The 27,841-nt window shown below is 37.5% G+C and overlaps 1 protein-coding gene across 2 annotated transcripts in view; it reads right to left on the bottom strand.

Annotated features, from left to right (window-relative positions):
- The window catches only part of OCA2 (OCA2 melanosomal transmembrane protein), a 162,160-nt gene that overhangs the window by 44,010 nt on the left and 90,309 nt on the right, over positions 1–27,841 (bottom strand). For both annotated transcript variants that reach the window (XM_063150517.1, XM_063150518.1), the window contains 4 exons: positions 24,143–24,270; positions 19,506–19,565; positions 18,846–18,950; positions 8,582–8,675 (listed from right to left, as the gene is read on the bottom strand). In XM_063150517.1, the coding sequence (XP_063006587.1) occupies positions 8,582–8,675; positions 18,846–18,950; positions 19,506–19,565; positions 24,143–24,270 (387 nt within the window). The remainder of the gene's footprint in view (positions 1–8,581; positions 8,676–18,845; positions 18,951–19,505; positions 19,566–24,142; positions 24,271–27,841) is intronic.

Genomic DNA, 27,841 nt, shown 5'->3' with positions numbered 1-27,841 from the left:
CTCAGGAGTCCCTTTGGTATTGCCCCCTCAAGAGCAAGCCTAAACCTTTTGTTTGCTGAGTTAATGTGTTCGCTTGGAGAATCACCTCAAAGTGCCTGGCAGGATTAGTGTTTATTACTCAAAGCACTGAGAAATCAAAGGGAAGGGATTATCACTAATAAAGCTGTTTGGCCTAGCATGAGAAACCATTATGACGGTAACTTCCTTGAATGTAAAGGAGATAATACCTTGGGTAACAACCAAATGGACAGCTAACAGAAAAGTTTGTTTTGCTGTGAAAATTACAGACCATTTCCCCTACACCTTAACCAAGAAGCCCTCTGCATTTTCTCTCTCCTGTATCTCAGGACAGCTAATGCAGAAGTAAAAAAATTACCCTATTTTTGTGCCAACACAAGCTGTGAGAAGAGCTTTTCCCTAGCCTCTAACAAGCATCTGTGACAGGCCCAGTTCTATACAGGACAACTGTTCTGCTTTGTCCAGACAAGGATTCTCTTTCTGAAACAAGAAATTTTCCACAGTCATGAATAACTTTAGGGTGACGATTCTCAGCCCTGCTTTTTGCGGTAATGAACCGTTCCATTACAGTATCAAAGTAAAACTTACTGAAGGAAACCAGCTCCTTGCTTCCAAGGCATTTTTAAATGAAAATCCTGTGCACTCTCCCATATAATTTATGTCGTAAAAGAAAGGCAAACTGATGTGCCTGGCTTCCTTTCCACAGCATATTCTCTACTTAAAGCACAGGCTGAGCAAATGCAACAAATCTGTCTGCCAAAATGAACACTGACCAGTTCTGGTTTTGATTAGCCTTATAGAAGATAGTCTTCATAGCTTTGATAAATTTTCAGTTTCACACAAAAGTAATACAGATTTGCCTCATTAAAAAAAAAAAGAAATCTACATTTATATTCATCTGTTCAATGTCCACAAGTCTTGAATACCTTCTAATAACAGGCAAGACTTGAATAACTTAATCTTTTTTATGTATAAAAACTAATAAGCCAGATAATCAAACATTGTCATCAATAAAGAGAATCAAGGCCAGTTGGAGAGTAGCAGTCCCTAAAAGGGACATCAAGTCATAGGCATGCATGAACTCACCTAATATTTTTATTTGTGATAAAATGCAGTCTTCTGATATCAACATTTTTGATTTTATTGCTTTGGAAATATTTTGAATGGTATATTTCTACATAAATGCCTAAACATGGACATTGTAGGCGAAAACATGAAAAAACATGAATGAAAATTTTGAGTTCAGTTTTCAAAAAATGTCATTGAACTGCATTCAACCCAATGCTTTCAATCAGGTGAAATTTACCACTTTTTCACTACAAACCACTACATTTACCACTACAACTCCACCAGCAGGACAGCTGTATAAGAATTACACTGGTAAATGCTCATTGTTTCCTTTTTGCTAAGAGAGGAAAAGGTGAAATTTAAATTTGCCATTTTTCTATCAGAAGTGTGAAATAAATAAGGTGAGTTGCTGAACATCCTGCACTTGTTACTTTAGTGACCTAAAGAAATTCATAAACTTCTATGAAATCCAGACATCTCTAAAAAATACATAAAATCTGGGGTGACCACTAAAGCCACTTTTCTCCTCAGAGTCAACCTACCCAGTGCAAGCGTAAAAAATACAATTATAATGATGGATAGTGCCAGCTGTCTGACACTCCATTCCCCAATGCCCTGAGATACATATTCAAGTAGCTTTCACTTAATGTTTTTAATACTGCACATATTTCAGATTTTTAATGCTGCACATATTTAATGTCTCATTTTTAGATTCAAAGACTAAAACCATGTCTCAGTTTCATAGCTTTGCCACATGTCATGTTAATGGGGACAAATATTGAAAAAACATTTCATATACAGAAACCTGACATAAGAGTACATTATTCATTATTTATCATAATATACTTTGAAGATAACTGTGCTAAATAGATTTATCAATATCTATATAAATTATATCTAGACCATGATTATAACTTTCCTTAGTGTCATACAGATTCTCTGATTTGTCAATATAAATCAATATGAATATTGCAAGATTTTTTTTCCTCCTCAAGGTGCAGAAGAGGGGGCATTGCCTGGAAAGTGTCTGGAAAGGAAGAAAAGTAGATAATTCAGTATTACATTCTGCACCTAAGTGTTTTGAGTCCTGCTGTAGCTTCCCTGCCTTATTCTGTCTGATAGTCCAAGTGCTACCTGCTAACTGAATATAACTCTTCTGCTGACAGTTATTCTCATACTGCAGCAACTCACTGATACAACAAAATCAGTTTGCCTATTCCATATAATTCTGAAAACAGAAGTGGCTAATGCTCCTGGAAAGAACTTTCTGTCATTTATAATAAAGAAATGCACAAAGCAGGTAAAGAAAATTAAAGACATCTCCATATATACTTCGTAGGAGCCCCAGTGCCATATCTGATCATTATCCTATCTCTAATTTACAGAACTTTATAGCTTGAAGTTATTTTACACAGGTTGAAAACCATTAATTGAAGCATTTCAAAGTTATCAGTAATGCAAGCATTATAACCAAGTGAATTTGGTGTTTGGTATAAATTTATTTTCTAAATCAATATTACACATAGCTGTCTCATTTCCAATTTAAAGTCTAAGACCATCCAAACTACAAATTCTCATCAGTGCAGCTGAAACATTATCCTTTACCCCATAGGCTTCATATTTCACCCTTAATGGTATGCATATATCTACATATGCATGTCTGCTAAGGTAACTCTTTTCAAGCCTAGAAAAATGTCCTTGCTGAAAAAAATATACTAGTTTCACTATGGAGATTATTTTCCATATTAACTCAGTATCTTAAAACCAAACTTGTCTCTGATAGTGCCTTCATACAGACAAAGGTATGTCTGTCAAATGGTCACGCTCAGTTTTTCCTGGTTTTATATTTTAGGCTCAAAATTTTCTTCTGCATGCCTTCCGTGGCCAAGGGGACAATCTTTGGCAATCTTAGATAATATCCTTTAGTTGCAAGGAATCTGGAAACAAGCCTGGGTCTCACACCAGGGACTTTTCAGCACTGCTGGGCTTTAAGAACTTCACACTAAAAAAGCATGAAGATATCTCAGAGCTTGAATGTAATTACAGGTCTAAGGAAAAGAGCAACTGAATTTTTATAGAAGGTTACAGATTCTGGCTTTTACAGAAAAAGAGGACAGTTTGGGCTCTCAGGTATTAATTGAGTGAAAAGAGTCCTCATGCTTATATCTAATGTTTTTCACACTACAACAAATCCCAAAAACTTTCAGGTTACGTCTCTGTGAGCTAAACATTAAGAAAAAGGAAAGAGCACTACCATTTAATGGACAGCAGTCACTGTTGGATTAATTTCCATCACTGCAAACATCATAGAAACAATGTAAAGTACATTTAGAAACCAAATTAGATATTAATGGAAGACATAAAAACATGCTTCTAGATATGTACAATTTAAAGGCATAATGCTGCTAAAGACTGGCCTGAGGTTTTCAAATAAAAAATATGATGTGTTTCTTAAATTTCCCTATTTGATTTGCCTGTCTTTCAAGGTCAAGAGCAGCAATATCCTTTATATTCTGCTCTCATTCCTTGCAATACCTCTCTTTGATTTGAATTGAGTTTTATATTGATAAAAAAATATTTATTGGAATCTGGACTGTCTTGCCCATAAGACATGGAACTGAGCCCCAGGATTTCTTGTCATTAAAAGACTATTTTAGAACCAATAGGATCTGCCAATATTCATGTCCTGGTTAAAATCAAGCTCAGGTAGGTATATAGTCTCTACCAGAAAAAATTTCCTACAGTTTCAGTTGCACATTTTATACAACAATAAAGTTCAAAACCAAAGCTGCTCCTCATAAATAACAGCTATATTTTTACACCATGCATTCATTTTTTGGTAGACATTTTAATCTTTCAAATTGAAAAGTGTTGTACAAATTTGATCTATTATAACTATAAATGAACAGTAAAGTAGCTACAGTTTTTTATAATGTTAATTATCATATATTTATTACATTTTATGCTTTCTGAAGGATATAACTTTTCCTCATATTACAGAGAAGAAGGGTTGGTTTATGAATATAAACAATATTTTTAGCTTTATACCTTCAGTGTGTCTGAAGCTTTAAACCTAGTTTAGGATCTTATTGAGCAGAATCTGCAGGAATAATAAATCAGTGATACTCCACTGTGCAAGTCTCCATCTGCACCAGGGACCTAAGGAGGGCTGCTGAGAGGCAGAATAGCTACAGCACTGGACTATTGAGAGAAATCCCACTGTTTAGCTACACTGTGGGATAGCTGTAATAGCTGTAATTAGCACAACGTCCTGTGGATAATGAATTTTATTCACACCTGGGTTTTGACCCTGTAAGGTTAGAAGAAAAGTGCCAGCAATCCTCTCTTCTTACCTTCTGTCTTGACATAGAGCCTACAACTAAATTCTGTGTGGACAGAATAGCACAACTGAATGCATCCTAGAAACTCTATTTCTGTGGAATTGTAACAAAAATGACTTTCAGGTATTGTCCTTCAGGAAAATATACAGAGAAGGAAAATAGTGCAAAACTATACATTGTAAAAAATATCCCCTCTGGACCACATTAATAGTCACTGCAGCAGTTTTCGCACTTTTCTATGCCAGCAACTGAGATCTCAGAAGGTAGGAACTTTCAAAAATTAATTTGATATTGTTGGGTTTTTTTCCAAAAGCATACTGTTTATAAATCATGAAAAAAAAAAAAAAAAAGAGAGAGAGAAAGAGATAAAAGGGCAAATAAATGCCAGTTCTTTAAATGTCAAATGTATAAAAACCCCTCAAATAATATTTTAGCTATAACCTCTCAGCTCAGTAAAGAGTCTAGTTCTACACAATTGAACAATCTCAACAGGTGAATTTCTGACTGTACACTTAATAAATTTAAGTTGAATCCTTATTTTATGCTCTTTTAAAAGTCATGAGCCAAAATAAAAAGTGCAATTAAAGTTTCTCTTGTTCTGAAATTGCTGTAGCTAGCAACCTTCATTTGCTCTCCAGAATTTCAGCATTCCCTAGACACTATTGAAAGGTCTGCATAAAACTCAGTCTCCAGAGTGTTGTAATTCCATCAAGTACTAGAATACAAAACACTAATGAATGAAGCCTTAGTCAGAGCCCTCTCATGCTAAAGTAATACAGATTCATCAGAGCACCCCGTAAGTTTCTTCCTTGTATATTTCCTTTAGTACCTTTTATATTTCCTGTTTTCTTTCCCTTCATTGTTAGCATGTAATTGAAATACTGGTGGATCACACTTAAAAAAACTCCATAAGCAACACATTTTTTTCAGATACTTAGTCAGCCTGACCTCTAACTCCCAGGAAGATGTGAATTAATAGGGTTGTTCAGTATCCAGAAGATTTATCTAATCAAAGTCCCCAAAAGCCTGAATTCACTTGACTTGTCTTTGGGAACTCCTCTTAGTCACATGAGGGGCTCCAGTGTGCTCTGCAGAGATCATCTGGCAATTTCAGTGGATGAATGAATACCTTGGTTGTACCACTATCTCCATCACTAAATATGGATGCTGGGGAAGCCAGACTCCTAACTTACTACTTAAGTTCTTAAAGATACCTGGGACAAATATAGATCTAAATTTCCAGAACCAGATCCCCTGGAAAATTATCATGTTTATTTCTTAACTGTATAAGATTGATCTGACCTAAACAAGAAAACTTCTGCCAAAAAGAACAGCAGTATAAAAAAAATTTGAAATTGGGACACTCTCACCAGGAACTCAACATGGTCATCACTGCCCTTGGCTTTCTGGATTAAGAGACAGGATATTTTCTCCTTCTCACCTTCAGAGACATTTCACAGAACAAGGAGTATCTATGTGATTTCCTTTACTCCTTTTGTCTGAGCACCAGGCTATGAAAGACAGAAATTTAGCAGCAGCATCTCTCTTTCGGGAGACAATGACAACAACATGACAGTTACCATCAAAGGCCTTTTCATCTTCTTTCAGACTGACTCCATCCTTCTCTCATTTCCAGGACAACAGCTAAAGCAATGAAGGAAAATTACTGCCTTTTCTCATCCTATCATCTTCCAAACACGTATCTGTCTGTGCACTTTGTGGCAATAGGAATAAAGTAATTGAAACCACTGGAAATTTTTTAGGAGAAAATGGATGTTTTCCAAGACAGGCACAAATGCTGATGCTCCCTTTACAGACACATTAGCAGTGTTTACCCTGAACTACAGAAATGTTATCAAATTACTAGAAATGAAGTTCTGTATTATGTACTAAACAGCTAACTCTAAAATATGTAGTTGTAATGTATTATTTCATAAGACTCTTCTACAAAATGTCTTGTTTCTCAAGTTCCCTTGGTTGCATAAGCAGAGATAAGATCCAATCTTTTGCCCTAAGCACCAGGCAGTAATGATATCATTGTCATCTACTCCTGCAACTGCATTAGCCTACCTTGAGGATTCCTTCATACACTTCAGGGATGATGGAAATTCTTTTCTAGAAATAATCTTTAAGGACCATCAACACTTCCTTTTTTAAGTAAGAAAAGCCTTTTCCCCCCATTTTTCAATGCTGCATCTTTAAAAGCTAAAGCTTTCACACACTTGTTCTCCAACCATAAGTTCCTGCCCATTAGCCTTTCGTCAATGGAAAATCAGAAGCACATGAAATGTGAGCCTGACACTCCTTAGAAGACATTTGCCAGTCTATCTAACTCAGCATATGCTCAGCTTTATCCTAATGGAGAACAGTCAGGAAAGTTTAAGCTTTTGCTAATAATGATCTAACTTTTATCCAAATATTTGTATGGATCTGAGCACCTAGGCACCTTGTATGGATCTCTAATATCTATAATTCAAATCATTCTCATGCTACTGTTATTTTTAATTTTGTCTCATAGTGTATACACACAGAAGTCTCTCAAAATCCAGGCAGCCCTTCAGCAAATCAAATTTAAGGAATTTGGGTTAAGATGATAACTGATAGTTTAGGAAAGTCAGCTGAAACTGGTAAAGGCTCCAAGGCTGGTAAAGCACATCCCATTCCGAATATGTCAGCATAATCTGACTAACTTTATATTTCTTATGCTTTTTTTTAAATCTGGAATTTAATGAAATGAGAGTATGTTCAGTGATCAACAAATTCACAGAATCATAGTGTCACTTAGGTTGAAAAAGACCTCTAAGAAATCTGCGTTCTATAAAAAGGTGAAGAAGTATAATATTTTTCTGACAAACATCTATATGAAGATATGGTGATCATTCCAATCACTGATTTTAAAGAGGAACAGATTAAAGTCACAATATAATGATGAGTAATGACAAGCCAAAGAGATATTCCTCAAATGAATAACTGGTGTGAAATTGTCCTGCCTTTGCAACATGCTCTTAAAATTCAATCTGTAAATTACATCACTGTAATCATTGTTAGGTATTAAGGTCGCTTGTACTCACAATCACTTAGCTGAATAAACACACCTGAATTTATATGCACACAAAACTGGGTTTACTTATCCCTGTGGAGTCACAGGAACTGTTTGGAGGGGCATGGAGGGGAAGAAAAGGTGGATTCATGGTGGAACACGAAGTTATTAATTTTAACTTCATATAACTGAACTACCTAAATATTTAGGGATCAGCCAATAGAATGTAATTAGCATTAAAATTCTAAGTAGTAAAAAAATAGTACTAACTTTCTTTCTGATTTAAAACTCACACATTTTAACGGCACTTAGTGGACTTGTTACATGGAAACATTGTATTGTAACATCTTCACAAGCCATTTCCAAAATGTAAAAAAACTCCTTGCAAGAATTAATTTTAAAACTACTGGATTGTTATCCTCTTTTATTCTTAGAAAAAATAGAGACAAAATCCACGGCCTACAGTACATACATGCTACCATTTTAATTAAAAATATTAAAAACAGTCATGAAAACATGTCCTTCTTTTGTGCTAATATACTGACAATACCCACAATCCCAGTTAACATCAAGATGGACACTAGAAGAATGGCTGTTAGATTCATTATTAAAGGTACATTTCCCAAAGACTTAAAAAGTATTTTCCTTACAATGACGAGTAATAAATAGGTCAGCAAATGGATACTGAAATAATTTCTGTATCCAAAACCAGCCAAAAAACCTTCCAGTGACTTCAGCAGATTTTGAATCAAGCATTCAGATCTTAGCTATTATACATTTTCTGCATCTTTTCAATGAGCAATGATGGCTTTCTGTTCTGAAAGCCAAATGTATCTTTGTCTTTTCTCTCACAAAAGATCAGAGCCATATAAGCACCATCTGGACTGTTTCTATGTCTGTAGATTATGCAGATACAGACTTCAAACACAGACTGCAAAAATCCTATTGTAGCAGCAGCAACTCAATGGGATCTTCATCCAGGAGTGCTTTGAAGTCAAAGGCGCTGAATCAGGCCCTCCATATGCCTTGCACAGTAAAATGATTGAACCAATTGTGCCAGTTTATGCATGCAACAATTGTTACCTTATGTCAGCTTTCTCACATGATCTCTTACCTCCAAGGCATGCACCCATAGCCAATGAGAAGATTAATGGCTTCATAGGCAAGTTAACATCTGGATCTTTACTCAGATTGAGAAGCACAGGAATCTGTGTTCAAGAAGAAAAGAGAGAGAATCAGAAGACATAATCCAACTATCAGCACAACATAAGTAAAGTTCCTTAAAAGAAACAGTTAATACCACCAGTAAGGCCAAAGAGTAATTGGGAGGGAGGAATTTTTTTTGTTCTTGATGTTGTTTTTCTTAATTAGTTTCTTTGCATCATATGCTTGACCTTTGCTCATTTTTCCCCACTGACTGTGCTAGTCCCATACCTGAGGAGAAGCTATTGACATTAGGTCAAGCCTGACACAAGTACTACTAACAAAACTGAGACTGTCTTCAGGGTTTTGAATGCCTTCCATGAGACCCTTCTAGGTCTACAGGGACCTGACAGTGACTATAAATCAATTCCCCTTTTATTTCATGAAAGCTAAAGCACAGAGATGTATCTCCTCTTCTCGCTGGAGATGATGGTAAAGGATGCCCAGACCTTCACAGTGAAGATGGCTGTAGATCTTGAGTTAGTAACGAAAAAATTACAAATCCTTTTTTAATCAAAAATATCTGATTGATTAGGGAAAAATGGAGAAAACTCCATTTTGCAGGTGTCTGAATTCATAAGCAGATCAGAGTTATTTTACTTCTTATTTCAACATTACATTTACCAGAGAATGTGGATTTAGTTGACTGGGAAATATTTGCAAATGGTCTAATGCCCACCAGCAACTAAGCACCATGTGGTTCCCATCTCATATTCCCCCCCACATCTCCCCTTAGAGAGAAAGAATAATCAGGAAAAAACATTAAACCTTATGGGGTGAGATAAAAACAGTTTAATGATTGTAAAAATATTATAGCAATAATTAATAATTATCACGATAGCAAATAAGATTATTATTTTTATTTTTATTCTTATTATTTATTATATTAATGAAAATGAGTGATAGAAAAAGGAGTACAGTGGAAGATAAATTAATTCTGTATAATACAATTGGGTCACTACCTGCTGACTGCTGGCCAGTCCATCTCTCAGAAGCAATTGGTAACAACTGGACAACTCCCTACTTAGTGTGTCATTGTGTGGCATGGAATAACCCTTTGGCCAGTTTGTGTCAGCTCTCCTGGTTATGCCCCCTCACCCACCCTCCATTTCTTGTGCTCCTGCTCCCTGGCACAGCATGGGAAAATGAGCAGTCCTTGACTGGGGATAAGCACTACTTAGCAATAACCAGAACATTAGCGTGTTATCAAAATAATTCTTGTAGTAAATCCAAAGCACCGCACTGTAGCAGCTATTACTAAGACAATTAATTCCATGCCAGTCAAAACCAGAACAGGCAGTTTTATGGATTTTATTTAATTGCTTTAGCAAATAAAAAAAAATTAAAAAAAAAAAAAAAGAGAAATATAAAAAAACCCTGAAAAGTGAAATAAGATTGGTAGGAAGGCATCATAGACTTCATTAGCCAATTGGTATAGAGCCCAAAAATACAGCAGGCAGGTTTTCTAGCCAGATCTAGCACCAGTCCTCAGCCAGTAACATTCTTCAAAGCTAAACAACTTCACCTTAGTTCAGAAAAATGGTTTGAGTTCAACATAATTTTGTGACTACTTGGTTTGAAAAAATGGTGTGATCAGTACCTGTAAAGAGAAAGTTATTGGGAAGGGGAGAGGTGACAATATCATTCTCCTGTTTTTAACATGTTCGGAGGTTTATGGGGAAAAAAAGGCAAAGAGAAAGAATAAGAAAATGTGGAATAGTAACATATGAAGCAGGAAAAGATTTGAGAAAATAACTGTGATATATCTTAAAATTAATGCTTTCTCAGAGTCTAGGAGTTTTGGTAGTGAATAGAGTTATGACTTTTAATCCTCCAATTTGTCATTTTAATGTATTTCACAGTTCATTCTCAAGGGGTATGATCTCTTCTGCTTCCTGAAAAATGCTTTCACTTTGATGGCTGAGTGATGCTCAGCTTTATTGACTGCATGTGTTCTTTTGGTATGGAGCAATATACAGGCTTAATGAAGAATTACGACCCTTTCCTCATTCCTCCCACCAGTGGTGCTACTCAGCCCTCTTAAACCCTCTTATCGATTAGCCTAGATAAGCTAATTTCTAAACAATTATTCTTTAATTTTACATTGCCTGAAGATGTCTATTTCTATTTTAAGGCCTAAAGAAGGTTCAGCATGCTCAATATCTTGCCTGTTTTTTGCATGAAACAGTAAATAAAGATGTCATTTCTCATCACAAACTTTATTCCTTTCAAACCATCACAGCTAGAACATGATAAGCAGTACAAAATTAAGTTATATTTAATTAAAAACAATTTAGTTCTCAATATTTACTATTGTTGAGATCAGTCCTAAAGCCATTGGCGGACAGCTCCTGAGTGCAGAGCAAATCATGCCCCACACCCCACCAGTGCACCATATATGCAGAGAGAAGACCAGAGGAGGGGCACTGGTACAGCTCTATCAGTGAGCATCTCCTGCTGGGATGAGCAGCAGGCTCACAAACAGGGAAACCCTCTCAGCTATTTCTGCTTTCCAAGGACAGCACTTGTACAAGAAATTGCATACACCCTCATTGTGCAAGAAGAGTCACCTAAGCAAGTTACCAGGTCCTATAGCTGTGCAGTGCAGTAGAATTCAGCAGGTAAAGAGTGGCCCAAAAGCACTGGTTAATATTCAATGACCTCCTCCTCCAAGCTCAGAAGAACATCCTGACAAAGAAAAAATCAGACAAAAATGCCAGGAGGCCTACATGGAACTCCTGGACAAACTCAAACACAGAAAAAAAGAATCTTACAGAGGGTGGAAGCAGAGACAGGTATCCTGGGAGTAATAGAGAGAGATGGTACAAGCAGCCAGCAATCAGGTTAGAAAAGCTAAAGCTCTGAGAGATTGAAATCTGGTCAGGGACATCAAGAGAAAGAAGAAAAGCTGCTATAGGTACCTCAGTAATGAAAGGAAGATTAGGGAAAATGTGGAGCAAGGAAATAGGAGACCCTGTTATCCAGGACATGTGGAAATGGCTGAGGTACTCAATAGCTTTTCTGTCTTGGTCTTCACCAGCAAGAGCTCCAGCCACATTGCTCAAGTCATGGAAGGCAAAGGTAGAGACTGGAGGAATGAAGAACCACCTGCTGTAGGCAAAGATTAGGTCTGAGACCATTCTAAGGAAACAGAAGGTGCCCAAATCCATGGGACCCGATGAGATATATCTGCAGGTCCTCAGGGAACCAGCTGAGGAAGTGACTAAGCCACAATGCATCATATTTGGGAAGTCATGGCAGTCTAGTGAATCCCACTGATTGGAAAAGGGGAAACGTAATCCTCATTTTTAAAAGAGAAAAAGAAAGACCTGGAGAACTACAGGCCAACCAGTCTCACCTCAGTACCTGGCAAGGTCATGTGGCAGATCCTCCTGGAAAGTATGCTAAGGCAAATGGAAAACAGGGAAATTATTTATGACATCCAATATGGCTTCACTAAACGCAAATGGTGCCTGGCAAATTTGATAGCTTGGGCCCAAATTGGAGAGGCATGGATCTGATGGACCATTTGGTGGATAAGAAATTGGCTGGATGGTCATACTTAAAGACTTGTGGTCAATGGCTCAATGTCTGAGGGGAGCCCATTGACAAGTGTCATTCCTCAGGATTGATTTAGGGATTGGTGCCATTTAACACTTTTGTCTTCAATACGGACAAAGTGTAGAAGACCAGGTTACACAGGGCTTTGAAAAGCTTGGTCTGGTGGATGGAGTTCCTTTCCGTGGCAGGAGGGTTGGAACTGGATGATCTTAAAAGATCTTTACACCTAAAGCATTCCATGCTCCTATGACATTGTCTGGTTTGTCTATTTGTGCATGCCTATGAAACAGCAATTCACGCTGTTGTTTTAGGGACTCATTGCTGCTCTACACCATGAGACTCTACTACACACACTTCACTAAGAACTGCCTGTGGCAAAGATGTCTTCTGTGAAAACTGCAGAGAATATGCATTAATAGAAAACAAACTATTTGTAGCTTCCCAAATTGTTGGTGATTGCTCTGTCTCTGCAGACAGGTACAGCCTAGTCTTGCACTTTTACCGAGCAGTGAAATGCAGGACATCATAGATAATGCTGGAAGGGCAGAGGGCAAGGAAATTCCAAAAATAGAGCTGGCATTAAGAACATGAGATACAGGAGAAACATTCAGCACTGCAAGAGAAAAGCATCCAATAGTGTTAGAGACAATAAACAGTGGGCCAAAAATTATTTACTTTCTAAGACCTGTCAGAGACTTAGTCACCTTGTCAGCCAGATGATTCACAGAAATTGCTGCTCTATATTGAAGAAATAGTATTTAAACTCAGTTAAAACAGGGATTTACTGTGGCTGTTTTTTTATTTCCGGTAATAAAAGAAAAATACAAAGAGATGGCTTCAGCATATATAGCTGATAAAACATGTAAATTAAACTAAAGAGCATACTGGTAATAACACCATGTCACTTAAAAATCTAATGGCAGAAATTCATGGCTATTCAAACATGACAATACTAGGAAATCCAGGCCTTGAAAATCAGGAAGTCTGCCTGTCAAAGAATCATTGTGAGTTTAGCCTGTTGATAAAGGAAAAGAAATACCAGAGGTTTAATAGAATGTCACATAGGGCATCAATAGAGCATCAATACGTTCATTCTGCAGACAAAGAAAGCTGGATATGCAACATTACAAAAACCCTTGCCATTCAAAAATTAAAATGTGAGAAATATAATAGCCAAGCTCCTGGTTTATGAATGTTTTTATGATAGAACATTATCATGGTGTTTCTTAAGCAATTCTCAGGTATAACTATATATACTGGATTTTCAGCTGGCAACACAGATTATATATTGCTGCTGGCAACACATCCTTTTACATGCAAAGTTCACAGAGTTTCACACAAAGTATTTCTCAAACTCAAAATTTGGGACCCTGAAACTGTAAAAGGACCAGTCGTATCAGCTGAATGTTCACAAGTCCATGAAGCATGATGAGAATCATCCCAGAGTACTAAAGAAGCCAGCAGAGGTTATGGCAGAACCCTTCTTGATCACCTAAGGTCTTGGAAACCTGGGAAGTTCCCTGCTGGCTGGCAGCTTGTCAATGTTATTCCAGTTTAGAGAAAGAGCATGAGGAAAGACCCAGAGAAATACAGATCTGTTAATCTTACCTCAGATCATGGAAAAAATACAGAAAAGATCATACTGCTTACTGTTGAAAGGCATTTAAAGAGCAATACAATCATAAGGCACAGCCAATGGGGACTCACAGTGGGAAAGTCCAGTTTAACTAATTTGATATCCTTCTATGATAAAGTCACCCTCCTCATGGATGAAGGGAAGGTAGTGGATGTAGTTTTTCTGGATCCTAAGAAGGCTTTTGATACTGTTCCTCACAGCATGGACAAGCTGTCCAGCTGTGGGATGAGCAGGTTCACAGTGCACTGGGTGAACATCTGGCTGAAGGGCAGGGCCCAGAGGGCTGCAGTGTGTGGGGCTACAGCTGACTGGTGACCAGGCACCAGAGATGTTCCTCAGGGTTCTAGGGCCAGCTCTGTTCAAAATATTTATCTGAATATTTAACAATCTGAAAGCAGGAGTTGAATGCACCATTAGCAAGTTTACTAATGATACTGTACTGGGAGGTGCTGTTGACTCTCTTGAGGGACTGTATGAGAGTCCTTGAGCGTGTCCAGAGGAGGGCAACAAAGCTGGTGACAGGGCTGGAAGCTGTGTCCTGTGAGGAGCAGCTGAGTTGGTCCAGTTTGGAGAGAAGAGGGCTGAGGGGGTGATTTCATTACTTTTTACAGCTTTGTGAGAAGGGGAAGAAGAGATGGATGTGCTGAGCTCCTCTGGGATCTGGTGACAAAATACGGAGCAATGGCTCAGAGATGCATCATAGCACATTCAGACTGGACATTAGGAAGCATTTCTGTACTGAGAAGTGGTCAAATACAGGAAAAAGATTCCTAGAGAGGTGCTCAGTGTCCTAAGCCCGTCAGGGTTTAAGAGCCATTTGGACAATACCCTAAATAACAGGCTTTAATTTTTGGTCGGTACTGATTTGCTCAGGCAGTTGTATTGGATGATTGCTGTGGGTCTCTTCCAAGTGAAATAGTCTATTCTGTAATTCTACAATACTTTTATACAGTATTTCTTTTACTTGGTGACAAGAAACAATTAATTGTCCTATCACTTGGAGATAGCTATCACAGTTGCCAGGCATGCTTTTGCAAAGAAATGCAATAAACATTCATGCAGACATGTATTTAATTAGGGAGCTGGATTTTCACTTTTCAATTTAGAGTGAAGAGGAAAGTCCTGGGATTACAGTTCATTGGGCAATTCTCAACTCCTCCCCTCCCATCTTGTTTTGAGGCAGTTCATTGTCTTTGCATACAGGACAAATTATTAGAAATAAGCAATTAGACGACATTTCAAAAACTGTTTTGTCTTCATGCAGTTCCAATGCTCTATTTTAATTTTTGAAAACACAGAATTTTGGCAAGACAGAAACAATAAAAGTACTCAACCTATGATGAGCTAAGTGCACTCAGAAACTCATTCAGTTGTTTCTTGTAGGCTATTATCTTTGCACAGCATCCTTTGTAGCAAAATAGATGCTGGGTTCTGCCCTCTTCACAGAGTTTTCCATTTAGCAACTTCCATACATGAATTCCATATGGTACTGACATTTTTACTTGTAGGCTACACCAGATTTACCCTTGTCTAGAGCAGAGAAGAATTTCAGCAACAAAAGTGTTGCACTGATAAGGTATTTTCAGGATAAGGTGCTTCAGATAATACACTGATCTGACTTTTGTAATTTCAGAATATTTAGTAAGAGAGAAATTTTCTCTGTGTTGCTGAAGGCTCCTGAAAATATGTTCACTCTGTTTAAAGACATGAATATTTTTCACTCTAAATTATACTCATCTTAAAATAACCAAAAATATTTATGTTTTGTTCTTAAGACTGCAGATAATGTGTTGTGTTTTAGGATAAGGAAGAATCCTAATTTGCCTACATAGATACATAGAATCTCTTGGAAATGCCTTGAATTTCTTCTAGGAAATAATTTTCCTTATTGGTTTTCATTACTTCAAATCATAAAATAGTTTATTTCCTAGAATTCTGTGTAATGCTGGCTCAGGTAATTCTAATTCCCTTTTCAAAATACCAATCTACAATTTCCACTTCTCACATCCTCTTAATGTAAGTTAACTGACTGTTAAGTCAGCTATACATTCTCATGTTGTTAAACCTGAAATTTTACATGAAGCAGTCAAATTTAACCAAACACAGATAAAGTGAAACTTTCAGTCTCAAGATCCATTAATTAGGCATTAATATTTCTTCCTTTTTCTTTTCTATACACATAGAAAATCATTATGAATCTGATTATCTCACTAATTCAAAAACAGAGACTGAAAGAAAATTTTGGACGGCAATTTTGGACATCAGCTTGGTTTTTTAAAGGAAACACAACATCACAGTTACAGAGCTATTTGAAGGTTTTTTTGTTTTGATTCCCTTCAGCTATTCACCTAAGTCAAGACTCAGGCTCTAATGGAATTGTGTATTTCTTCCATTTCTCATGTAGTTCCTGGGTCAAAACACTACACACAACAGAAAATTGAAAGAGTTCACATCCACAGTGCCTCCAGCCTAGGGGGGCAGTCACCTCACATAGAAGACTGTCGCCTCCTCAATCCATTTCTGAGTTACTACTCTGGTTGTTCAGCCCATCTCCTCTCCCTGTTCCAAGTCTGAACAACATGCACAGCATATTGTTTTAGGGGATGAGGGGAAGACCTTATCCAACAGCACAGAGGCAGCATTGGGGGACATCTCACGTACAAATTGATGCCTGTCTTGAAGCTTCCCACCCCTGTGGAACAACACAGTGTAGCTTTCCAGACTCCCTCACCATCACAGTAGTTTTTCCCACAGTCATCTGGGGGCTCAAAATCAAAAGAACTGGCAAGACTGGCTCATTACTGAAACATGAGACAAAAATCATGGTATGCTTGTCTTTCTAATGTAGAAATGACACTATTAGCATCCTTGACTGTGAGCTGCCACCAGGCCTTTCATCATCTCTGTATGATAATTAAAGAATTCACGTACAAGACAAGCAAGCCATTATCCCATGAGACTGGTTTCCCTTAACTCCTTCTGGTCAGTGGCAAAGTCAATGTAGGCAGAGGTCTGGGATGTCATCCTCCAAACACTTTAGTCATAGTACACAGTTGACATCTATGAAACTGCCCAGATATTTTTGTATCTGAAAGAACTTGATGGATTCCACATCGCAAGCCAGCACCTGGTCCATCAAAGCTATAACTAATGAAAAATGCAGGAGAGATTGACCCATTGTCACGACATTGGTTCACCACTGAAGGAGACTTGTGGACACCTGGACGGATTCACTACGTCTGTCTTTCATTATGATGAGTGCAGGCTCATTTGTGGAGCTGGAATCTTTTCCCAGGAAAGGACAGGATCATTCATGGCTACATCACAGCAGGTGCCCCATACTCCTACATCACTAGGGAATGCCAAACCAAACTCACATATAGAAATTCCTGATTAGTGAAAAGTCATTCTACAAAAGAGTTGGGTTCAATATATTTTATACTCGTCATCAGGAGTTCATAACTTTGGTGCATACCCTGAAAAATAGCCTTCCAAAACTAAATACTGCTTGATTTAAGAGTATGAACATAGTATTAAAGAATCAAAAAGAATTTTAAATGGAAGTTTGAAGACCTTGGGACTTAGTTACTTAGGAACATTCTGTAAGTATTTTCTGATGCAGAATGACAAAGGCTAAAGTGCAAGCCTATTCACAGAAGTAGATCAATCTCAACTCTAGTTTGCCAAGTAGCACATTAACATCTTAACACCTCAGCTAATGACTGCTTTTACATAGGTGAGAATATGCATGCATTTTTCTTCTTGTCTCTTCTCTCTGCCTATTAAAATAAAATTAAAATATTGTAGTAGTCTCTTATGTTCATCCTATAACAAAATTAGAAAAATACAAATTTTAAGTAGCTTAAAATGTTAAAAATGGTTCCCTTCCTGTCATTTTGTTTTTGCCACCTTCAAAGATACAAAAGAAATGGTCCTCAGGCATCCCAAAAGATTCTTGCACTTCAATCCCATTTCCCAAAACATACTCATTTCATGGTGCTGTTTGGTACTACTCCAAGCCGATTTTTATGGACTAGCTGGGTATGAGACAAAAATCTTCTAAGTGAAGATTTCTGCATTATTGCTTAGTAGTCCTCAAGCATTTGCTGGGAGGTGACTCATCCCAAAACAATCTTTCCTTTCACGCCTGTTGCTCACAGTCTGTTGTGGTTAAATCAATATCATTTCACAGGAAACACCATGGTAATCAAAGGAAAATACCATAGCAATATATATTTATAGAGTGGTCACAAATCTGCCCAATTTGTCATATGCCCTACAAGAAATGTCTTAAACCTTAGCACAGGTTGAGAGTGGACATGAGCATCCAATAATGGACAAAGAAATGTGAAGAAAAGATACGCTGAGAAAGAGCTGTAACAATGGAATATTAGTATGGTATAATGAATGAATTATCACACTTTAAACAGAAAACTAGATTGAATAAACCTATCTGAGCATGCCATAATTTGTTATAACTTGATACTTTTCTGATGTTAAAGCTCAGCTGCTGACAAGCATTTGTTATGCTTAACATAATTTGGTGGTTTTTAAACTAATTACAAAAGTAAGCTAGCAATAAAAGGTATGGGTGTTAAAAAAGCATTAGCATAACTACTGAGCACATAGAGGAAAAACATTTATAGCAGTGGATGGATCGCGACATCTTTTCTTTCCATCAAAAAGAAAATTCTGTTTTTCAAGTATATATGTGGATATAAGAGGAGAAAAAGCAGAAATGCAGCCGAAACAGTGCCTCTGGTCCCACAGCTACCTGCAGCTGCAGGGGTCAATGGCCAGAAAGATGCTTTAAGAGCATGAGCTAGTTTCTAATACTGATTCAATCTCACAGGATAAAGTAAGCTACAGCACAGCAGAGGTCAAAAAACCCAAGAAACCAAACAGCAAATTGTAATCAGGAAGCTCAGCTCCCTTGCCAGCACCTGGAGGAGGATGTGCAGTCCTGCACAGAGCTTACCATTGTAGCTGTGAAGGGGATGTTGTCAATCACGGAGGAGGCCAGAGCAGACACCCAGAGCACTAAAATAATGGCCACCGCCAAGCGCTGATCCTCAGGAACCACCTGGAATTGAGAGAGAGAAAATTATAACTTTGAGATCAGTGATGTTCTCTGTGTCCCCCATGGCGTAATTGCACGTTCTTTACAGTTTTAATTTATCGACAGTTATTATTCCTTTAGGCTCTGAGATAGGAAAGGCGTCTTAGATAAAATAGCCTAACATTTAGTAACACAATTACAGTCCTTCTTCCAAGAAAACAAGGACAAATAGAAGTACAGAGATTGATATTTCTAATACTCAGATTTCACACAAAAAATACACTGTACAACTGTGAATTTTGACCTTTAGATGTTTATACTTTTTTCACCTTTGCATGTTGGAGTTTTAGACTATAGAAAAAGCTTTTCTATTGCATTTATGGCTATATTTATTCTGGCTGTGGACAGATATATACATATTAAATATCATCCAGCCAAAGTATGACATCCTTTCTTGATAGTACTGATGCAGGAATGCAATCACTACCATCAAATTCAAAACAAAATTATTCATTATTGTTCTACTGGAATAAAACTATTTTTCTTGCCTGTTAAAAATTATAAATATTTTAAACATACCTTTATCAACAAAGCTGTCTGCTCTCCTATATAGTCTATTAAGTGCAGATGAGCCAAAGCCTGGGGGAAAAAAAAAGGACATGAATATCAACTAATGAAGTACTTACTTTTTGCATGACGTACTTACTTTTTTTCCACTGGATATAAAAAAAGGCAATAATTTATTCTCATTTACAAGATATTTATATTCAACTCATGTAGCTTGTACAGAATTTATTTTAGGCAAGAAATATACAACAGAAATTGATGGATGTATTTGCAGAAGTGAGCAAAGGTTGCACTGAAATAACTTGTAGTGTTATTCACGAGCATGGGACACAAGATCAGAGAATGGCTGAAATTTGATTACATTATTCAGTGGATACATGTCTTCTGAAAACCTGAAGACAACTGATTTTAAACCAACTTCCCCAAACCCACAATATAATAAAAGTATATAATGTGTTTCAAAGGCTGGATGAAATCAGGCATCTCATGTTCAGTCTCAGAAGAAGAAACAGGAAAACAAATTACATTTCTATTTTATGGCTATCTCTGACCCATTCAAAAAGAGACCCAAAAACCTACAACAAAAACAACCAAAACCAGTATCCATCAGCTAAAAGCAGGACAGAGATATTGGGTCAATGGAAATTGGCACAGAGGCAGCAGCATCTGAAAGGCAGGAAATCCATCTCTCCAATGTCCAAGTTAGGCACATGGACTAAGGAGGTGATCCTGTAAGACCAGGACCCCAGGACAGCCTGGTCAGAGTGCTCTGTCCTCCCTGTGAGAACCCTTCCCAGTTGTACAGGACGTTTAGACAGCATCCTGTGGTGCTACCACAGATGAAAAGATAAAGGAAGGCTTCAGCCTGGTGGTATTAACTCAGATCTCTCCTTGGGCACACAGAATACAGACTGAGTCTTCACACCCAAGGACAGTGACCCATGCCCTTGACCCACAAGGTAAAAGGGTGATTTTAACTTGCGAGTGCTAGCCTAGCCCTTAATTCACTTTGGTTATGTTTTCTTTTCTTGTAGGCATGAAGAGCAAAGTACTATTTTCAGGTTTAATAAGGTATATCTATTTGATGATGTCTCAGTTTCTCAGGGGAGAAAATTACATCATTTTTTATTTAGCCTAGACCATGCTGGTTGCCTTGCTTTCTTTTTTTCTGTCAAGAAAAAGAAGCAGTCAGCTGCAATGCCTCCCTTACTGACATCAGTCCCTCACAGGGCTGCAGGAGTCAGTATTCACACAACACAAATCTGTATAATCCCCCCACCTGGCAGTCAGACAGAGACTGCAGTGGGGAAAAAAGCATTCAATGCACATGCTGTCAAATTCCATGACAGATGCAGACAAAGATCCCAATAGGCATCTAGTGGTGTGGCACAGGACACTGGCTTGTCAGTGACTAAGGTGCTTTCATTCAGACTGGCAATTCCTGTACCTGCAGCTCAATTGGACCACAGCAGAATAACAGTGGTTTGGGTATCCCCAAATCACAGTAAATTTGGCCCAGAAATATTAATTTTTTAACAATACATTGAACAAGAAAAGGTTTATCTACAATTAAAGATACAGCATGCAGAAAACAAGTAGCAATATAGGCACATATCACTTACACTTAAAAAAAAAAGAACATTTTTTCATTATTTTGTATTCCAAGGAGAATGTTGCCTAAGAAGTTAATTCTTGTTGTTGATTTTGAGTTACCGTTTTCTTTCTAAGCTATTTGTGTTGCTTTATTAACTCAAAGGATATGACAGTGACTCTTTAAATGTATGTAAAAGCAATATTCTTAATGAACAGCAATAATTTTTGCATCATTGCTGTGTTCATGCTTCAAAATAAACTTCTAAACAGATAGGTGCCAGCAATTAGGGCCCAGATTTACATTCAATTAATATTGCTGCCTTATTAATTATCTACTAACAGTAACAGTAATACTCCAAATTAATTCTGGAACTCAAAAAGAGACATTTAGGACACACACATCACTCCTGCAAGAGAGTCTGCAGGTAGCCCATCTCATTAGAGATGGTGACAATATTAATCACATAAATAATTTTAGGATGTCTCTATGATCTCCAGGCCAATCTCCTGCAAGCACCTAAGTGCAAGTCAGCAATTAGCACCCTGCCACTGCCCTCCCCTGCATGCAAACTGCACAGAGGGTCTCCTGGACATTCCTGTGTCTTTTAAGAGGAGTAAGCATTATTGCATTAATTGGTGTCTTCAGGCAAACTAGTTCTTGTGGGGGAGTTCACAACAGAGCTTTTCTGCAGAAAGACATCTTGTGCCATTTTAAAACAAAGTCTAATTTATGCATAGAAATTTTCATTAATCCTCTTGTGGGCAGTATGTCATGATGACTCTTGTAAATAAACTCTGCCTGAAGGAATTAAGGTAACATGCCAATTTCTACTATAAAACTGAACAAAGAACTGTAATCCTGAGAAGCATAGGGACTTATTTTACAGAGACAGAAGAAGCAGAAAGATTTTTATAGCATGTAACAGCCACTTGTGGATAAAGATTAAAAAGACAGTTGTAAAGATTAATTACCCAAGGGACACAATAGATAACAAGAGAGTTACAAGGATTTCCAAGTTTTTAATTGTAAAAGATGCACCAGACTGGACTGATGGACTCCCAAAGGCAGAACCTTCAGGAGTTCCCCTGTAGTTCAGGAACTCAAATAATGTTTTCCAAAATATCTGGAATTCAAATCACATTTTCCAAAATTACTTGCAGCCTAAGTCCCTCATAGGTTTTTAAATGTGCCTTTTAATAGGAAAGAGAACATTTACAGCAGCAGGAAACAGCTTCAGACTGGGAACTATCCAAGCTGAAGGATCACCAAGGGTGAGCAGTATGAGCTGGCACTTTCTGGATACCCTAGACTATGGAAAGATTTCTTATACTTCAGTGTATGTCTTTGTTTTGACCAGTCTCTTCTTGACACTGGTAATCTAAAGGAAAGAAAAATACCTTGGAAAGGACTGCCACCTACTAATCCAATAGATTCAGATAAAAATTAGCAGTGATGATATACACAGAATATTTTCTCATTCATTGTCTCATATTTTTGTCTTCATTATCTGGACAAGTTTCTTCCATTACCTTAAACTGCTATTATTCTAGAAAGCCAGAAAAATATTATTTCATTAGCAAACTGTTCACTGGTGACATGAAAAACTGAAAAAATGAAGTTCAGTGAATTATAATAGTTGTATCCAAAGCCTGGCAGTAAATGGCAAATAACTTCCTGTGTATTTTACTATGGTATTGTGCAGAGCACAAAGCACTCAAATCAGCCAGTCAATCCAAGTTCAAAAAATAAGTACATCAGGGAACACAACTAATAAACTGTTACAACAGCAGTAGACAAAATAAACATGGTTTCAGCACTGATTGCCTATAAGAGGTAGAAATTCAAGGTTATATGGAACCTCATAAAATGGAGGACTAAAAATTTCCTGTTCTAGTGAGCATACAGTAAATCAATATTTCCTGATTAACTTTAGACTTAGTAGCTCGCAGAAAATTTCATAAAGATAATCAGAGTTTCCACTCATCTTCTTGAAGGTTACCAGATTTTGACTTCCAGCTTGGCATTAATTAGAGTCAGTCAGATTGGTTCTTGTTTCCATTTGCTTCAAATGTTGTCCCTGTTACTGCTCTTGATTTTTTAAAAGACTTCAATTTCCAGATTCTTGGGATCTTTGCAATTATTGGGAGGGAAGAGGGGAGAAAAGGAGGCTATATGAGCAAATTAGTTACCACAGGCTTTTCCCAGGCTTCTCACTCAGGCAATTCACTAGCCATGGCAGTGTCAGTGGTCACTTGGGTATTGTCAGTCATGTGTCTACATTATTACATCATTTAAACCCAACAATTAACAACTGAAAAATAGTCAGCATTCTAGAAGCCTAATTAAAAAGTTGATGTGAGCATCCACACACACAAAAAAAATCCAAATATTTGGTGTAAGAATAAGCCCTCTCAAGCCATGCAAAACATCAAATATGGAATAAAAGGGGATAGAAACATGAATGGACATGGATGCTGTCAAGCAGACAAGCATACAGCAAATATACAGCAAGATATCAAGGCATTTCAAGAGCTGAATATTTTTTAAATTAGCATTGCAAACTGAAATTCATTTTGCATTTGTATTTTCCTTTCAAATCTCACTCCCATGAAATATCTTAGACCATTTGGTAGCCAGCATGTAGCAAGCAGACAGCACTAGAAGCATTTTTCAACTCTAGTTTAATCTTGTTCTATTATTTTTCCTATCATCTGTATAAATAATTGAAAACAAACACATAAATACACATAAAATATCTGCATACATGGACCAACAATAAACCCAGAAACTAAAATTTAAATTATAGAAAAATGATTCTGTCAGATACATTCAGCAAAAACAGAATATGGAAAGAGAATGAGATCAAGTTTATAATGAAAATTTAAATAGGAAAGTGGTCCAACTAACTTTCATTCTCTGCTATTCCTCCCTGTATTATCATAACTACATTTGATCAACAATATTCCAGTGGGATTGAACCAGCAGAGGCCTCTCTCCAGGACCATAATTCACATTTGAAATCTTTTTCAATTCTTCAGGCTTTAGAGAATATTACCTCCATGAGAACAAACAATGCTGCAAAGAAAAGAAGGGTTGCCCACTCAACTCTGTTCAATATCATCTCAAAATCATGGATGTCTGCTAGCACCAGCAGCCAAAGGGCTCCCAACATGGCAATCCAGCCTGCATGAGAGAAAAAGAGAACAATACTTTACACTTCACAGACTTGTTATGTGCTAACAACATGTAAGTTACAGTATTGTGATTTTCAAAGATTTTCACCACATTCTCACTTTGCAACAAGGAAAAGTTCACAGATATCACAGGATGAATGGTCTCTGCTTTCAAATTAAAATAAAATCTAAAATAAAAAGAACAATGCAAGTAAGAGAAAGTTGGGTTATCCCAACGATCAATGGGTTTGGGTCACAGAGAAACCTTTAGGTATTTAGGAATAGTGAAAGATTCTGCAGCTCCTGAAAGGCTGGCTGCATCCCCTGGACCTTGAAGACTCAGTGGCTGCCTGCTTTAGAAGATAACCAGGAAAGGAAACTCTCCTTAAAAAGTAAAAGAGATTTGGAGCAAAAGAAGCTCTCCTCGGAATGATCCTTCTGTACATCCTGAAGTATTTTAATACACATATTTAGGCAACTGACAGAAAATGCAAGTCAAATGCACAATTAGCCAGAAAATGTAAGTAGCAAATCTCCTGTCTGAGCAAGACTCACTTTCCCTCTGCACAGCTAAAATTCTTTCTAGAGCAGCTTGATCCCTCTGGTTCATTTATCTTACAACTCGCAGAGTTCCCAAAGCAGCAGAGGAAAGAGAACTGTCAGTTCTATCTACCACAATTTTTCAATAGCAAAGTTGATTTGCTGTATTATAAAACAAAGCAAATCTCTTAATGAAAATTAAATTTATTTAGTCTGTACATAAAGGAAAGCTTTATGGAAATGCACTGCCTAATTTTCTTCTGACTGTTGTCTTGGCCGTTTTTTGAATTCTGTTTTAAAATAGTGGGGCCAACTCCGCCTTAAATAAATATGATGGCAATTCCTGCAAGGGAGAGTAGGTATGTGCTGATTTGAAGCTAAGTAGCAGAATTTTAAGTACTATTTTCTAAAAACCTACTTGACAACATAACATTTTCTCACATGCATTTTGAATGTAATTACAACAAAGTGAAGAATTAAAGAATTTCTCAGTACTTATGGGACAATCTGTGCAAATATCTTGGTATTATTCCGACCCTTCTGTCTCCAATAATAATGAATCAACTAGAACATGCTATATGGAGATAACAATTAATCACTAAAGTTAATGAAGTAATACAGAATTGCAGAAGAGGCGGATGGAGCCGGGCATTTTCTATTACCATGAGTGTTATCAGCACACATTAGCTTCAAGCATGCAGCTTTGCATGGGGGAACAGCCTTACAGTATTGTTCCCTGAGAAAGCAGACAGGCAAGGGAGGTGTCATCCTGCCGTGCTTCAGCAAGTACAGCTCTCCAGGGGGAAAGGCAAACACATCAGCTGCCAGCTGTGGCTGCACAGGGCTGATTTCAGTCGAGGAGAGGAGAGGAGAGGAGAGGAGAGGAGAGGAGAGGAGAGGAGAGGAGAGGAGAGGAGAGGAGAGGAGAGGAGAGGAGAGGAGAGGAGAGGAGAGGAGAGGAGAGGAGAGGAGAGGAGAGGAGAGGAGAGGAGAGGAGAGGAGAGGAGAGGAGAGGAGAGGAGAGGAGAGGAGAGGAGAGGAGAGGAGAGGAGAGGAGAGGAGAGGAGAGGAGAGGAGAGGAGAGGAGAGGAGAGGAGAGGAGAGGAGAGGAGAGGAGAGGAGAGGAGAGGAGAGGAGAGGAGAGGAGAGGAGAGGAGAGGAGAGGAGAGAAGAGGAGACTTCATTGGAATTTTTTATTCACTATGAAGAATTTTGAAAGGACTAGGACACATTAAAGACTGGCTTCTCTGTTTGTCTTTTTTTCCCCTGGCTTCCTGGACCACAAAAGACAGCCATGAGAAAGAGAAATAGAAATAATTTTTAAAAATAACTTCTCATTACTCTAGTGAAAACAAAGCCCATTTACTGCTCCACAGACCACTTCCTTTACTGCCTTTTATTGCCTCTGCTTCATAACAATTGATGTCCCAGAAAGAGAGCTTAGACAGAAACTGAACCTAAATTCTATTTCTACCTGTTGAAGAGGATGACAGTTTCTATTTCTTTTAGGGGAAAGGAAATGAAATTTTATTATAAAATGCAGCTTGCAAATTTATAATGCATTCTTCATAAGAAAAGATTTCCATGTCTTCTGCCTGGTGCCAGGAAAAAAAAAAAGTACATTTTTTTTTTTTAAGTACAATTGCTTAAGGGCTTTGCTTTTCTTATACCCAGTATGCAAAACCACCTTTGGAATAATACTTAGCTCGTGCTGAGTGGAACACAATTGCAATCCTACTAAAAAAAAAAATTTTTTTTTTAAATAATCAAGTAAATTAACTTGAAAATATAAAACAATCTAATAGAGTAAAATAGAAGTTTAGAATTTGGAGGTAGGCAGGAGAAAGAGAAAGAAATTAGGGAGAAAAATTGCTGTGTAATTTGTAGGCCTTTCAAATGCTCATTAAGAAGAATGTGCATTCCTAAGCAAAAGTAATTTTGACCTACTACCTCATAGTAATAGGTCAGAAGCCTAACAAGCTTCCTCTGAACAAAGTGAAAATGTGGACTCTGCATGTTCACTTTATATGCACAGAATTTGGAGTAATGCATTTAAGAAGACTGAGAAAATTTCACTTTTCTGGAAACTGAAATGGCACTTGAGACTTTGAACTGAAAACCAAAGTCAGGGTAACACTGCATGCTCCCTCTGATGGCCCGGGCAAATCAGCAGGCTGCTCAAGACAGGTCAAGAGAATACATTTACATAGGAAGAGATAAAACTGCAAAAATCCAGGATGGGAAGCAACTGGATGCCAAATAGTCCTCCAGAAAAGACTTGAGGAAGACAGTGTATCACAACTAAATCTCAAGGCCCACTGAAATACTGAACCAGGCTATAAATAGTAAATTCTGTGACGCAGCCTCTGCTTTCCTCATCCCTGCAAAGCCTGAGAATGTATACTGTAAGGTGCATACCCATTAGGAAATCTGAGGCAGGGAAGGAAGCACAATCAACAGCCTGAAGAGCTGATTTTGAGGAAAAATGCAAACAATCCAGGCTACTTAGCTCAAAAATAAGAAGATTTAAGAGGTCCTGACAAATCTTCGGGTAAATACCAGGCTTCCCCAAAGGGCAGAGAGCAACCCATTTGTGTCAGCAGTAGTGGGTAGAACAAGAAAGAGTAAAAAGAAGATGTTAATAGCAGTGACAATGATTTAGGCGACGTAATATTCAGGGTCACACATTTATAGTAATTGAAAAATATTTTTTTTAAAAAACATCTAGATCAGTTTCTGCCAGATGAAAATATAGTACCCTGCTCTGCAAACAGATGGGAGAGACACACTGATTTTTATGTTTTTCTCAAAGTATGATTTTAGTTTTCTGTGTTTTTTAAAGTTCTTTTTTTGTCATTGTAGCTTAAGGATGCATGCCAGTCCTTAATGTAGTATATGCTTCATCATCCTCTTATACAAGTCTATAAAAATATTGGGGTGAAAAAGTTAAATCAAAGACATATGTGTAGTAGTGCTTGCTCTTCTCATAGAATATGTTTTATCAATACTTCTAAATGTGAATTAAAGTGTTCCATATTTTG

This window comes from Melospiza melodia, chromosome 2, assembly GCF_035770615.1.
Source record: "Melospiza melodia melodia isolate bMelMel2 chromosome 2, bMelMel2.pri, whole genome shotgun sequence".
Classification (NCBI taxonomy): domain Eukaryota; kingdom Metazoa; phylum Chordata; class Aves; order Passeriformes; family Passerellidae; genus Melospiza; species Melospiza melodia.
Note: the sequence above shows the minus strand (reverse complement) of the source record. Positions and strands in the feature narration are given on the sequence as shown.